Source organism: Chenopodium album, chromosome 1, assembly GCF_948465745.1.
Source record: "Chenopodium album chromosome 1, dcCheAlbu1.1, whole genome shotgun sequence".
NCBI lineage: Eukaryota > Viridiplantae > Streptophyta > Magnoliopsida > Caryophyllales > Amaranthaceae > Chenopodium > Chenopodium album.
The window spans coordinates 63,444,871-63,459,022 of record NC_137834.1 but is presented as its reverse complement, the minus strand read 5'-3'; the positions used below and the strand labels follow the sequence as shown (position 1 = coordinate 63,459,022).

The 14,152-nt window shown below is 34.1% G+C and overlaps 1 protein-coding gene across 3 annotated transcripts in view; it reads left to right on the top strand.

The window, feature by feature from the left end:
• LOC145557029 (kinesin-like protein KIN-UC) overlaps positions 1 to 14,152 on the top strand; it is a 30,003-nt gene that overhangs the window by 4,444 nt on the left and 11,407 nt on the right. Inside the window, exons 5-17 of one of the 3 annotated variants that reach the window (XM_081618491.1) lie at positions 694 to 915; positions 1,003 to 1,159; positions 1,694 to 1,843; positions 2,971 to 3,059; positions 3,997 to 4,209; positions 4,372 to 4,506; positions 5,160 to 5,339; positions 5,964 to 6,287; positions 7,883 to 8,002; positions 8,097 to 8,225; positions 8,319 to 8,436; positions 8,547 to 8,639; positions 11,640 to 11,765. In XM_081618491.1, coding sequence (XP_081474617.1) covers positions 694 to 915; positions 1,003 to 1,159; positions 1,694 to 1,843; positions 2,971 to 3,059; positions 3,997 to 4,209; positions 4,372 to 4,506; positions 5,160 to 5,339; positions 5,964 to 6,287; positions 7,883 to 8,002; positions 8,097 to 8,225; positions 8,319 to 8,436; positions 8,547 to 8,639; positions 11,640 to 11,765 — 2,056 coding nt within the window. Of the gene's footprint in view, positions 1 to 693; positions 916 to 1,002; positions 1,160 to 1,693; positions 1,844 to 2,970; positions 3,060 to 3,996; positions 4,210 to 4,371; positions 4,507 to 5,159; positions 5,340 to 5,963; positions 6,288 to 7,876; positions 8,003 to 8,096; positions 8,226 to 8,318; positions 8,437 to 8,546; positions 8,640 to 11,639; positions 11,766 to 14,152 lie in introns of all 3 variants that reach the window. The other 2 variants (XM_081618492.1, XM_081618490.1) reach the window with 2 other exon arrangements.

The window sequence follows — 14,152 nt, the reverse complement described above, 5'->3', positions numbered from 1 at the left end:
ATATTGGTTGGCAGTACCATGGGATTGTTGTGAACACTAATACTAAAAATGTGACTAGTCATGGTGCCACTTTTTATGTTCTTTAATGCATGACATGAGAACTTGGCTACTATTAGGTTATATTTCTAGAGATTAGAATCTTAAGGATAGTTCAATACTTGGGTTCGTGGTTTAGTTTTCTTTGTTGAAGTGAAAAGCCACAGCTTGCGATTTAAGGGTCATTCCCTTCTAATTTTTTTAATTGCATCACTCTCCTAAATCGGCCAGTGCATCACTTATTCACTTTCTTTTTTGGGCATCTTTCTTATTTTTTTTTATTGTTTCTCTCCTCATATGGTCCCCACTTCTATTTTAGTTCCTTTTTTTTTTTTAATAATTATCTCTCCTCTCACATCCCTTATTTTTTTCAATAAACTATTACCCCACTATCTCCTTTCTTATTATTTTTTGAATTCCCAACAAATCTCACTTACTCAGTATTATACTCCATTCAACTCACCTTCCTAAAACTTCTTGCCGGTCAAACCGATGCACTTACAAAACCCAGTGGAACTAATTAGTAAATTAATTATAATTGCAATTCTGGTTATATAGTGTTCCCCCAGATGCCACTACTGATATGGCCTATTGAAAATTCATTAGCATATTCTCTACCATTTTAGCTGTTACTCATCTTTCGTTTATTTACTCTAGCTGTACATGGAAACAATTCAAGATCTACTTGCACCTGAGAAGGTTAATATTCCGGTTGTTGAGGATGCTAAAACGGGGGAGGTGCTGTTGCCCGGTGCTTCAGTGATTAAAATTCATGATCTTGATCACTTTATGGAACTGCTTCAATGCGGTGAGGCAAATCGCCATGCTGCAAATACCAAGCTCAACACAAGCTCTTCACGCAGTCATGCTATATTAATGGTGATAATTATTTTAAAGTTTTTTCTTTGTTACATATTTCTTTTCTTTCATTTTACATATTACTTGCTGTTTTTGTGTCTGCTTCAGGTTTCTGTGAAAAGGTCCATTGTTGGGAAAGGTAAAAATGTTACTTGTGAAAAAGTGGCTGCTACTGAAGCACAGAGTGATGTGGGCATAGATAAGATACGAAAAGGCAAGCTGCTAATTGTGGATCTTGCTGGATCTGAAAGGATTGACAAATCTGGTAAGTTGGTAGAGTGGGTGTTTATATTTTATGTTAGCCAAAAAGGTATTGTGTTTGATAAAAGCTAGTATCTGTGAAAGCATCTTTGTGTAATAAGAGCTTCTTTTGTAACTTGAACTTTTAGTTCCTGTAATTATATATTCTGACTGGATCTGAAAGGATTGACAAATCTGGTAAGTTGGTAGAGTGGGTGTTTATATATTATGTTAGCCAAAAAGGTATTGTGTTTGATAAAAGCTAGTATCTGTGAAAGCATCTTTGTGTAATAAGAGCTTCTTTTGTAACTTGAACTTTTAGTTCCTGTAATTATATATTCTGACTGTTTCTCTTTCTACAAGTAATGTACTATCAGCCCCGTCAGAAAAAATATATATTAAAAAAGAAGAAACTGAGATAAGTAATGTTGTTATTGGTGTATGATGATAGCATGCAACTGACTTGATGATTGTATTTTTGAAGCTAATGGTTTGATCATACTGTTCTTTCTAAAATCATAGCACCTTATTTACTTATGAATTTGTTTTTTCATGACAGGCAGTGAAGGACTATTGCTTGAGGAGGCTAAATTTATCAATCTCTCTCTCACTGCATTGGGAAAATGCATAAATGCATTGGCTGAAAGCAGTCCTCATATCCCAACTCGAGATTCCAAGTTAACAAGAATTTTGCGTGATTCATTTGGGGGTAAATCTAAAAATCCTTTCTAAATCTACATGTATGGGACTTATTGGTATATGCTGGATACTTTCTCTGTCCTGAAATCACCTGCTCAAATATAAAGTCTGCGTAAGCAATCTTTGGCCATTGGTAATCTTTGAACTCCCAATTTTATCTACTAATGAATTTAGGGTATCACCCCCCTCCTTTTAGTAGGGCTACCTGCAATAAGCTTTCACATGTTTGCTCTTTACTGAAATAAAATTCTTATTTTGGGATGTCCCACATTCCTACATTTGTGTTTTAACTCCTTGTCTTGGGTCTTCTCTGTTTTCTTATGATATTCTGTTGTTAGTATTTCCCGTGCTTGTATATTATTTCCACATGTAGGGGATGCACTTTTTTTTTCAGGAGTCCATGTTTAAAGGAGAGAGACAGAGTGAGGAGTCATGTAATAAGGAGAGAGATCTAGCGAATCCATTGCCATATTAGTAATGTTGTTATGAATATGCATCTCCAAATAAAGGAAATGTTGCAATAAATAAACTGAGGAAGTGTATTAGTGTAGAAGGTTGTTTACCCAAATTCGCTGAATCTTTACATTAAATTCTAAATGCCTTTTCTAAATTTTGATGTAGCAGACAGTTGTCGTTTTGAATCAAGAATCAAATGTGAACATCTTCTATGTTATCACAAGGGGGGTATGTTTAAGTTCATATGAACAACCCCGCCTTGCCTTGGGTAGGAAGTAATCTTATGTTGATGGTGTTGAGTTTGATTAAGTGCTTTAGGTTATCTCCTTGAAAAGAAGGCAGGAAAAGCAAAGTAGTCACCAAAGTTTTTATATCTACTCTAACATCAAAAGCCAAGGAAAAGTTGGTGGAAAGTGGGTAGTAATGAAATCATATAGTATAATAATATAAGTAGATCATCTGGTGGGCTAAGGAAGGTAAAAGAGGATTTCTTTGGCTATCAAAGGAATCTAGTAAAAGTGGGAAGGTAAAAAAAGAACACCCTAGAACGGAAAGCAGGAAGATAAATATAAAGGAGGGACTATCATGCAATCTCTTTGACTTGTCGTATTGTCCATCAGAACTGATCTTGTAATCCTACTTTTGCTTGTCCTAATTTTGGTGTGCATCTTTGTTGCTTAGGCTCTGCTAGGACCTCTTTAATAATTACAATTGGGCCTTCAGCACGTCATCATGCAGAAACAACTAGCACAATAATGTTTGGGCAAAGAGTAAGTAACTTCTCTAAGTTTATGGTTCAAAATTTCATGGTGCACAAATGTCTGTTTGATACCTGCTCTTGATTTTTTCTTTTTGTTTAGAGATTTATAAGCTTCTTCAAACGTACTAACTAGATTTACTGGCTAATGTCTGTGAGATATTTTAATCTTCTTGATTATTACATAGATTTACTGGCTAATGTCTGTGAGATATTTTAATCTTCTTGATTATTACATGGTGGCATGCTTTCTTAAAACTGTGGTGAACTAATTATTTTGATTTTCGAAAAATAAATAAAAAAATCTCAATGCTTATGTGTCTTAAATAATCTTTTGAAGACAGATGGCTTATCTCTTACTTGTGTTTCTATCTTCAGATGGTCTGGTACAGTGTTATGAATAATTACAAATTTTTTTTAATGTTTGCGTGAGACAAATTTGGATGATGTGTCTCATCTGAAAGTTGATTACTTTGGCATATAATTATTTTCTCTGCATGCTTCCTAATGTACCATGTAGTTAAAATTTTCTTCCATTTCAATGGATGATGACTGCTTATTGCCACTGTAATGAATGCTCTCTAATATGCTACTCATCATTGTTTAGTCACTTATGGGATTATGTAATTTTGAAACTGTGCTCTGTGGGAGGGAGGTTATGCTCGTTTTGCCTAAATTCCCTCTTGTGTGAATTTTGGTCTGATTTAATCATTATTGAAATCACTAGCCTTTATTTAAACTTACTAAAGTTGTGATTTAAATTCATTAGTCATCCAGAATTTTCGGAAATGGTCTGAATTATAAGCCCTAATTTGAACTTCTCAACTCAATAAACCTGAATGCCAGGCTGTTTCTCTGTGTGTGTGTGCACGCTTGTTTGTTCTCAATAAATATGCCATTTTCACATTGGTCATTCTATAAGAGTTCTTAGTTGTTTGTTGTGATTTCAGGCTATGAAAGTAGTAAATGTGATGAAGGTGAAAGAAGAATTTGATTATGAGAGGCTTTCCAGAAAGCTTGAAAGCCAAGTTGACCATCTTACTGAAGAAATTGATAGGCAACAAAAGATGAGGGATAAATATAAAAATGAAATGGAGAAGAAGATCAAAGAGTTTCAACGTTCATCCGCTGAGGAAGAAAAGAGGCTAATTGCAAGGTCTGAGGTAGTTTCCTTGTCTTTTATATTCTTATTATTTTTGTTGCCTAATAGTCTCATACTCTCATGAGATCCATCAATTATCTTTCCATCACCTTTTAGACTGTATTTTATTGATTTTGTAAATTCTGTCTTATTTACAGTATCAGATTTACTCATTTGTTTGTAGATCCTAGAGAAGGAAAATGCTCGTTTGGAGCAGGATATGAAAGCTATGTTGGATGAATTAAATCACCAGAAAGATTATAATAAATTATTGCATGATGAAGTGGCACGTCTAGAAATGAGTATAGAACAATACAAGGTATCTCCTTTAACTTCTATTCACTTAGCCCGATTTTGTCACAATTTTAATTATTATTTCCCTTCAAAAGACATTTTATTGACTATGTGTGATTTGCTGTAATTTTACTCTATGTTTTCCTTTGGGGTGGTCATTATATGTATTCTGGAGGTTGAGGCTTTGGAAGTATAAACAATTTGCATACAAATATTAAGGGAATGAAATATAATATGGAAGAACAACTTATGATAGTAAATACTTTGTCTATTTGAGAAACTCTCATGGATTAACTCCAGCATGATCTTAAAGAACTATATATCTATTAAGCTTTCCCAACAAGCTTTTGTAAATGACTATTGCATCTTTGGGACTTATCATAAGCCCATGTTTGAGATGAGTTGCATCACTTGCATGTCCACGTTGTTGGTGAAGGTTGAAGTGTCCATTCCCATTTGGAGTTCCTGATATCAGATATGGATACTTGAGCTGAAATGATGAATGGTTATTATGATATGTTAGTCATTGAGTTGGCATTTCCATGTTTCAAGTATAGTGTGATTTTCATCCTCTTGCACAGCCTCAATTATTCCCTCAGTAATAAGTGTAAATAGTTTATCATCAATCTAATTAATCTTTGGTTCATGAGCTATACTGATTTTGATCTATTGTTGTAGCAAAATCATCAAGAAAACTCGACATATCAGAAAGCTCTTGCAGACACTACTCAGATGTATGAAAACCAAATAGCAGCATTGATTGAGCAGTTGAAGGATGAGCGAGCTCGCTATGAAAGAGCTGGAAATCAATCAGATGTCTTGAAGGCACTTCTGAGTGATCACGAGGGCTCCATGAAGGTCAGTTGCTTTTCCTTTTGATTGCCACACCATAGGGTGGGTGGGGATTAGATTTCAACAATCTGATTTATACAATTGCAAAGACTTTATTGCTAGATACTTGGTTCAGAAGAAAATTTACTTTTTAACTTCTTCACAGCTGGTAACATATGTAGGACTGCCAGTTGCAATTAGTCTCATTACAGCCCAAAATTTACTATTTTCTGCTTACATATCTGTTTTTTTAATTTTATTGTGACATGTAAGCACTATTGCTCCCATCACTGACTCCTTTATTTACATGTTCCAAACTCGATGTTTTCTTTCTGCTGGAAATTCCTATAATGCTGATAGAATTTCTAGCCATATTTTAGTTTGTTTTGAGTATAGTTTTAGGGCCTTTTCTCATTTCTTTTTTTTTTCGAACTCCTGCTATTTTCAATATTAATTTTCATTTTCCAGTTTTTATAATGATTAGACAGGTATGCAACTGTATATTTCATTTGATTGTATGTACTCTCAATTTTCGGCATGCTAATTTTGCTGCTTGAAATTTCAATTTTTCTATACAATCTCTTTTGCAATTTGTGATACTAATGTACCTCATGAGTCGTGACTAATGTTGGGGTTTTTTTTTCTTAGTAGCTATTTCAAACAGAAAATTCCAAACTGAAGAAGGAGCTGCTTGATGCCAAGGAAACACATGAGAAGGCAATAGCAGATTTAAGTAAAAAATTAGATGACATGTATTTTCGTTGTGAACATGCTGAGAAGCAAGTGGACTCTCTTAGAAATGTCTCAAGTGATCAGACTACTGAACAGAAATTGCTCTTAGAAACCATCCAGTTGTATGAGGAGAAAATATCCAATTTAGAGAAGCGTTTTGAAGATGAGCGTGCTTGTCGTGCACATGCAGAGGAACAGATGGAATCATTGAAGAAACATCTCAGTGAAGAGAAATCAAGTCAGGTAAGTCTTCTAATATATGAATCTATAATTTTATATAAACCTTGATTACAGTGGCTTTGATGACATGTTGAATTGGCTACAAGCCTACAAGTACCAAATTTGGGATGTATCTTAGAGTGTAACATGTAAATTTTTGTAACTTGAAGATACTGGGGAATTATGAGTTTCCAAAATTATGATACAAGGAAAGTATTATTTTATTGGGCAGTATTAAAGTGTAGTGTTGATGCATTTTTGTAGTGTTAATTATCAGACACTAATATTTTTGGATAGTATCATACACTAATAGTTGGGGTGAAATAAAATGTTGTACTATAGAGTGGCTTTTCCCCCTGTTTGCTTCCCCTCTCTTTCCTGAGTTTTTTTAACACAAGTTTGGTAAATACCATTTATTTACTGTTATGAGACTTATGAATATGTTATTATCAGGTTTCTTTTTCTCCACAGTCTGACTTCCCAATTTTAAAAATGAAAGAAATATGGATGATTGTGGAAATTACTACACTTTCTTTCTACTATAGCCTATAGGGAAAACTACTGACTTGTGATGTCTGAAAAGGCTACCTTGGTTGGATTTATCTTGTTTTCACCTATTCTAACAAGGCAAGTAACTCTTGCTTAACAATTAACCTTATCTATCATGGCTTTTAACCATTAACTAGTTTTTATGCCCGGGTGATGCCCCGAGTTACTGCATTAATTCCATGATTGAAATCCTTATTTATATTTAATTTTGATAGAATGACATATAATATGGTAATAGCTTAGTGGCTAACACTATACTTTCAAAACTTAAGGTCGTGGGTTAAAACTTCAAATCTTGTACAAGCCATATTCTTCAGTGCGAGAATGAAAGACTCAATTGATTGAGGAAGGTGCAATGTGGCACCTAAATTCTTTAGGAATGCCTTATAATATATTGTATAGATGTTATTGTGCAAATTTCAAATAGAGATAAAACATGAGTACATGACACTAGTACATAAGTGCAATTTTATTTATCTATTACTGACAGAAGCTATAAACTAAAAAACATGGTACAAAGAAAAGACATAGAAGCCTGAAATGTAAAGGTAGTAAAATCAAATGGGCTGTTACATGTTTGTTTATGAACAAGCAATGGGGGAGTTGGTCCTCTTTTATACTGTCTCTTCCCCTATAAAATTTCCACACTTTGTTTTTTAATTTTCCCAAACTATATGTAATTCACAATTCCATTTCAATCAAACTCTTTTGGCAGTCTTTTTAAATCTCTCCATCACATTAACCTGACTTTCTCTCCATCATAGCACTTTGTATACTTCATCTTGTCTCTCTGTCAACAATCAAACTTTTATTGACATTTATAATTTACATCTATACTTTATATATGAGCTAAATTCACTAAAAATAAAATTAAAATATTAAATAAATAAATAAATTTGGAGGTACAGTTGGAGTAATAGAGTTGAAACTTGAATATAGTCAAAAGATTATTGCTGACATTTTGTTTTTTAGCAAGTCCATGATGATATTTGACAGGTATTTATAATCTATAAAATTAGCTAATAATTGTTGTAATTTCTTCATAAAATTGTTTTCATGTATAGGATCAGGTGAAGAGCAAGATAAATGATTTGACAGAAAGATTGCAAGAAAAAGACCAGAATTATCGAGATGCTGTTGATAAAATGCAGTGTCTGCAACTAGAAAATGCGAATTTGCTATCAGACAAGGTAGAACCCTCTAACTTCAATAAATCATTGTATTGTCTAGCCAATCTCAATGTCTCTCAATTTAGTGACAAGGTTTTGTCATCTGTATTTTAAGGAAAAGTTCAAGGATGAACTTGATACTTTAAAGGAGAAATTCTTGACGGAGGAGAAACAAAGGATGACACTTGAAGCCGAATTGGTCAGGTTAAAGAAATGTTTATCAGCAAATAGCGAAGGCATTGAGGTGACTTGAAGTTATAACACCCTTTATTTATCTCTGATGCTGCACTTTCCTGGTGTAGAATATGAAGGTTCCAGATTTTTTTTTTGTTTTCAGGACAAGAAATCATATGCCAAACAGCACATGAAAGAATCATCATCATTCCGGTCAGCCATGGGTTTAAATAGGTCTATATCTGGCCAGAGGGCAACAATTGCTAAGATCTGTGAAGAAGGAAAGTTATTGTTTTTTATTTGCATCTTTGCTTTTTGTTAGTGTGAAAAGGATCTAGGTTTCATCCAAAACTTTTATTTCAAAGGTCCTGATTATATGTCCTTCTATCAGTTGGGCTTGAAAGGATACTAAAATTGTTATCATCTGAAGATATTGAAGTTCAAATGCATGCACTAAAGGTTGTAGCAAACCTTGCTGCTGAAGGTAATGTATTTATCTCTTAGCTATGCTCTGATGTGTTCAGTATACAATTGCTGTCTCTTAAATTCGCTTATGTTCATTTTATTGAATGTTCTAAAATAGTGTTCTCTTTCTATAAACAGTTTAAAGGTGACTGCTTTAATCTTATTGTTTCCTTAAGAAGTGATTAATTGACACTTGTTTAATCAAAATCGTACACTTTATAAAATGTGATGCATTTTGGGCAAGACTGGCATGCTAAAGTGATCCTCAATTGTGCATGCGCTTGTTCTTGTGTGTGTTTTTGGTCCACTCTCCAATCTCTCTTTATGAATGATAATACTGGGGATGTTTGATTTAGTTATTTAGGACCAAAAGAGAGGTTGTACAATTCCAAATCTCTTGTGGGAGTGTCGAGTGTTTGATTGAGAGAGGATTATAAGAGAGCTTGTAGCCTTGTAGGAGATTTTTGGAAGTGAGGTTTATTAATGTAGTTGTGAAAATCTAGGATGCTGGGTATAGGTGTCGGACTTGGGTATAGGTCTAAGTGTTAGACTTGGAAAGCTATATAATTAAGGATCAAGGGGCACGTTTCCATGGAAAAAAATCCGGCCATTACGTTATGTAATGTCCGCTTTGTAATGGGTTTTTAGAATTGCCGATCCAAAAAAGGCTTTTATATACCGCCAAATTGACATTCACACCCAAATAGGCGAGTTGGCCGTTCTGTAATGGTAGAACTCTGTTTTTGAAATCATTACATTCACAAGTAATCGTTTTGGCCATGCTGAGATGCTCTGAATGGCCTTCATCCCTATGAACCAGTGTTGCCATGGCTATGGAGAAGGAAGAAATTTGAGGGAGCGGGAGGTTAAAAAAGAAAGAAAGTACAAAAAAATCCGAGCGTCAAATGAGTCGCATGGTGCTTTACAGCGCTGTATTCCACCTTTTCCCTCTTTTTACTTTTTTATTTTTACCCTTTTTACTGTTGTGACAATTGTTTCCCATCACTTTTTTTTACCCCTTTACTTATTTCTCCTTTGTGGTGAGTTACTGAGTTACCTAATAGCAGTCTTTTTTACCCCCTTTTCTTTTTTTTTTTTTAAAAAAATATTACTCCTCCGTTTCATAATGTTAGTCCCATATACTATTTTGGGCGTTTCAAAAAAATATACCCATATTAAATATGTTCCATTTTTAACTTAATTTTTTTTGGAATTAATTGGTTGTGGATTGATGATATAACTCTAAATAAGGAAAATCTCTACCTTGAATTATGCCATTATGATTTATGTTTCCCCAAAAAAAAAAAAAAAAAAATCAAAAAACTTAAATAAGGTAAACTAATTATGAATTATTTTGTACTTTAATGTTAGATTCCAAATATTCATTTTTTCTTATTTTATGTGATTGATTCTATATGGGACTAACATTATGAAACGGAGGGAGTAATACGTATTATTGTCATAGTTTGAGCATAATATGGTACGTACAAATACTAAGACAGTGAGTAAAGAAGCTGTTTTTTGAATAAGTGTTATTGTCTTTGTTTGGCATCGCTGTGGTTTTCTGATTTTGTTTTTTGTTTTTCAAACTCATATGATATATGTCATATAATGAATAAAAAATTAGTCAAACTTATTAAAATCATGATGATTTTGAAAGCCGATAACTGAAAAGTGGAAACATTCAAACATCTTTTTTATGTTTTTAGTTTTTGGTTTTTTGTAAAAAAAAAAAACTGAAAACAGTAAACAATGACAAACATATGTGATTTTTGTATAAAAATTCACACCGTGAAATCTGCGATTCGTTCTATTTAGCCGTTACAAGCCGTTCCCGCGACGTGGTTGTTATTGTAAACGCGACCGCCATGCACATTTCTAAAGAGTTTAAATTTTTAGTATGGACTGGGGACATGGTAATGCATAAAAGCTAATTTAATAATTTGTAATTTAATAAAAAAAATTTTAAAAAATTGTTTTATAGTTAACTAAATTTTTTTTAAAGTTATGTGAGAAAAATGAAAGGTAATGGTTGAATATATCCATCAACAAGCATGTAAAATGAAATGTTTCATTTTTAAAGAACGGAAAAAGTATATGATATGGATTAGTTTTCTAATCGGTTATAATTTTTATCAAAAAAATACAATGCTGTTACCACTGTTTCTCTACTAATGTTTAAAAATTCTTAATATCAAACCAATATATTACAATGTTAGTAACACATAGATTAGTAAACAAAGGTAACAAATAGTTGGTACAAACGAGTGCTCATTTATGAGTTTGTTATTTGAATTAATTTAAGCTCATTGTTAGTAGTTTATAAGGCTAAAACTAATATGTTATGCAAAGCATGCATTACATGAGTTTATAAAATAATTATAACAATTTAGAAAAAAAGTGAACTTAAATGAGATGATCTAATTGTTTATATATGATCTGCTCTAGTCTGATATGATTTGGTCTATTTTTAACTTAAAAAAAAGGCAGTTATTAGCTTATAAGTTCAATTGAATGCCATAGGACTTATAACCTTCATCAAAATACTTGCGATAAATATTATCGTTGGGAATCACAACAAGCTAGAACTTGAAATAGGCTATGCCGAAGGGTAAACTTTCGACATGCAGGAAACACCCAATAAGCATGGCTTAAAGACCAAATAATGAAATAAAAATATGTACAAGGAAGATAGGAGAACTTTGCTAGTGGAGATGCATTACCCATTCTTAAAGGGACATTCCATGAAAAGCAAAGCGTTAATTTCATTTTTATTCTAAGTCATAATTTAATAGACTCATATCCTCTTTAGATATTTTTTTTTTTAAAAAAAAAAAAATCACTTTAATATAGTATGTGAATATTCGATTCAGGTTTTGTTAACTCATGATGAAACGAATCCGTCATACTTGTTAATGAAGTTACTTGTTCTATCTTCTTATAAAATTACCTTTTTTATTTACTTCTGACATCTCTCTTTTTTTTTTTTTTTTTTTTTTTTTTTTTTTTTTTATGTCAGATATTAATCAGGAGAAGATTGTGAATGAGGGAGGCCTGGATGCCCTGCTTATGTTATTGCAGACTTCTCAAAATACCACTATTCTTAGAGTGGCTTCTGGTGCTGTTGCTAATTTGGCCATGAACGGTATCCTCTTTTACCTTTTCCTGCTAATTGATGTTTAGAGATCATCATAATTATTCATTGGAAGAGCCATATATCTTATTATATGTAGATCTTCCTAAGAGGCTAAGATTGAGTTTGTGTGTGTGTGTGTGTGTGTTTTTTTTTTTGTGACTTCAATGTTATAACCATAATCCGGAGGCAACAAATAAGGGCTTGTTGGTTAATATACCTGTGATATTTACTCAAGGGAGGTGATTTGGATTCTAAAATCAGTTAACTAGCTCTAGGTTTAGTAGTATGGACTTGATAATATAGCAGCGCCCCTGCTACATATTTGTGTGTGTGTGTGTGTGTGGTGTGTGTGTGTGTGTTGGTGGGTGTGTGTGGGTTGCGTGTGCGCGTGTGTGTGTGCTAGGTTGTCACTTTGCAAACAGCTTTGATTGATAATTGGAGAATATAAAGGCTGCTCCAATTGGATATGAACTTCTTAGTGTAGATCTAATTGTTATGCATATGGGAAGAATAAGTTGAGTCATGATGTGGGAGGTGGAAGGAGGTGCGGATGGTGTTGTCTCAGATAAAGTGCTAAACCAATTTCCAATGGAATGCCACTTTGAAACAACTTTGTTTGATAATGGGGGAACAAAAAGGCTGCAATTGGACAACAACCTCTTAGTAGAGATTAAGTTGTAATGCAGATGGGAATAATAAAATGAGTCATGATGAGGGAGGCTAGAGGAGGTGCCATCATTTACTGCTATTGTTAATGTAAATGGAGAATTTTCTAATAGTATGTTAATAGAAGTGGTATCTGTTCTTCAGTTAGTAACTAATTATTGTTTTAAGGTGTAATAATTTAGGAGCTCTAGACCATACTATGGCCCTTTTCTTTTCACTTTAGTTTTGCCAAACTGAAACTATTTTCACTGAACTGAATTTAATTTTACTTCACTGAAATTATATTTACAGATTCTTTATTATATTTCTTCTTTACAGTTACTGATCTACTCAAATGAACTTATTTTTAACAAACTGAAGTTATTTTTATAAAACTAAAATAAGTATCTTATCTTCAGATGAATTATGAGGAATTTGTTCAAGAGAATGTTGTAGAGGCTGTTTGGTACAGGCAAACCAGCACTCTTACTTAAGGATTTCTGTTCTATAATCTTTGCTCCCTATACCCACTAATATTCTCTAGTTTCTACTCTTATGTTCAATCTCTTTGTAGCTAACTTAATCAACCTCTCTCTGAACTATATTTTGTCTATATTCAAAGGATTAACAAATGTGCTAGCTAGTTTGCGATTAATGACAATTAACAACAATGAAGACGGAAAAACAAGTAATAAACGAGACAAGGAGTATTTACCGTGGGAAACCTAAGAACCGGGAGAAAAACCCACCAATCCAATATGGATTAATAGTTTGATGAAGATGTAAGGGACCGGTTTCTCACACTAATTAGTTTATAAGGATTAAGGCAAAAGCTTGAGTCTGTTTAATTGATTAACGAAGGATTACACACAAAAGGGATAGTTGACATCTTTAGGCTATCACTCTCTAAGGTAGCTTGAGGCTACTTATCTCTGTCAAGTTCTCACAAATTTTCTGGATGAGTGGCTACAACTACAAGCCTTACAATTTATACTCAAGCACTACAATTTGCCCTAAACTATATACGGCTGACTTCTACAAATTGGAATTCACAATCACTTTGTCATAGTTGCTAAAGTGGTGTCTCCTCCTTTTCAAGCTTGTCTCTTTCTCGAAATAGCTTGCTTGACAAAAACTACTGCTTCCCCTGTTCTTCCAAATTCGTCTCCTCTCCCTCTTGGTTACCGTTGTAGTTGACTTGAGGTTGCCTCTCTTGTTGCACGTGATTCTTCTTGGACTTGGACCTACGGTGGTAAACCTTAATGGGCCGACCCGAGTGCTGATCCATTACAATACCCGCCGCCTCGAGATTCACCTTGTCCTCAAGGTGGAAGGAAGAAAACCGCTTGACAATGGTGGCACTATCCTCCCAAGTAGCTTTAAAGGGTGGCAATCCACGCCACTTGATCAGGACCTCTGGAAAAGTATTCGATCCCCTTGCTGATTGCCTTACCTCGAGCACGTCCTCGGGTTCCACGACTAATTCCATCTCCGCCGTTAATTGGACTGGGATCGAAGGGTTCACCGGAGCTGACCCCACTGCACGTTTGAGTTAGGATATATGAAAAACCGGATGAATCTTGCACGCCGGTGGGAGGTCTAATCTGTATGCCACCTTTCCAATTCTGCCCAACACACGAAAGGCCCATAGAATCGAGCCCCAAGCTTCTCATTTGGCCGAATTGCATGGGACCTCTAACGGTACGGCTGCAACTTCAAGAATACCTCATTCCCGACTTCGAACTGCTCGT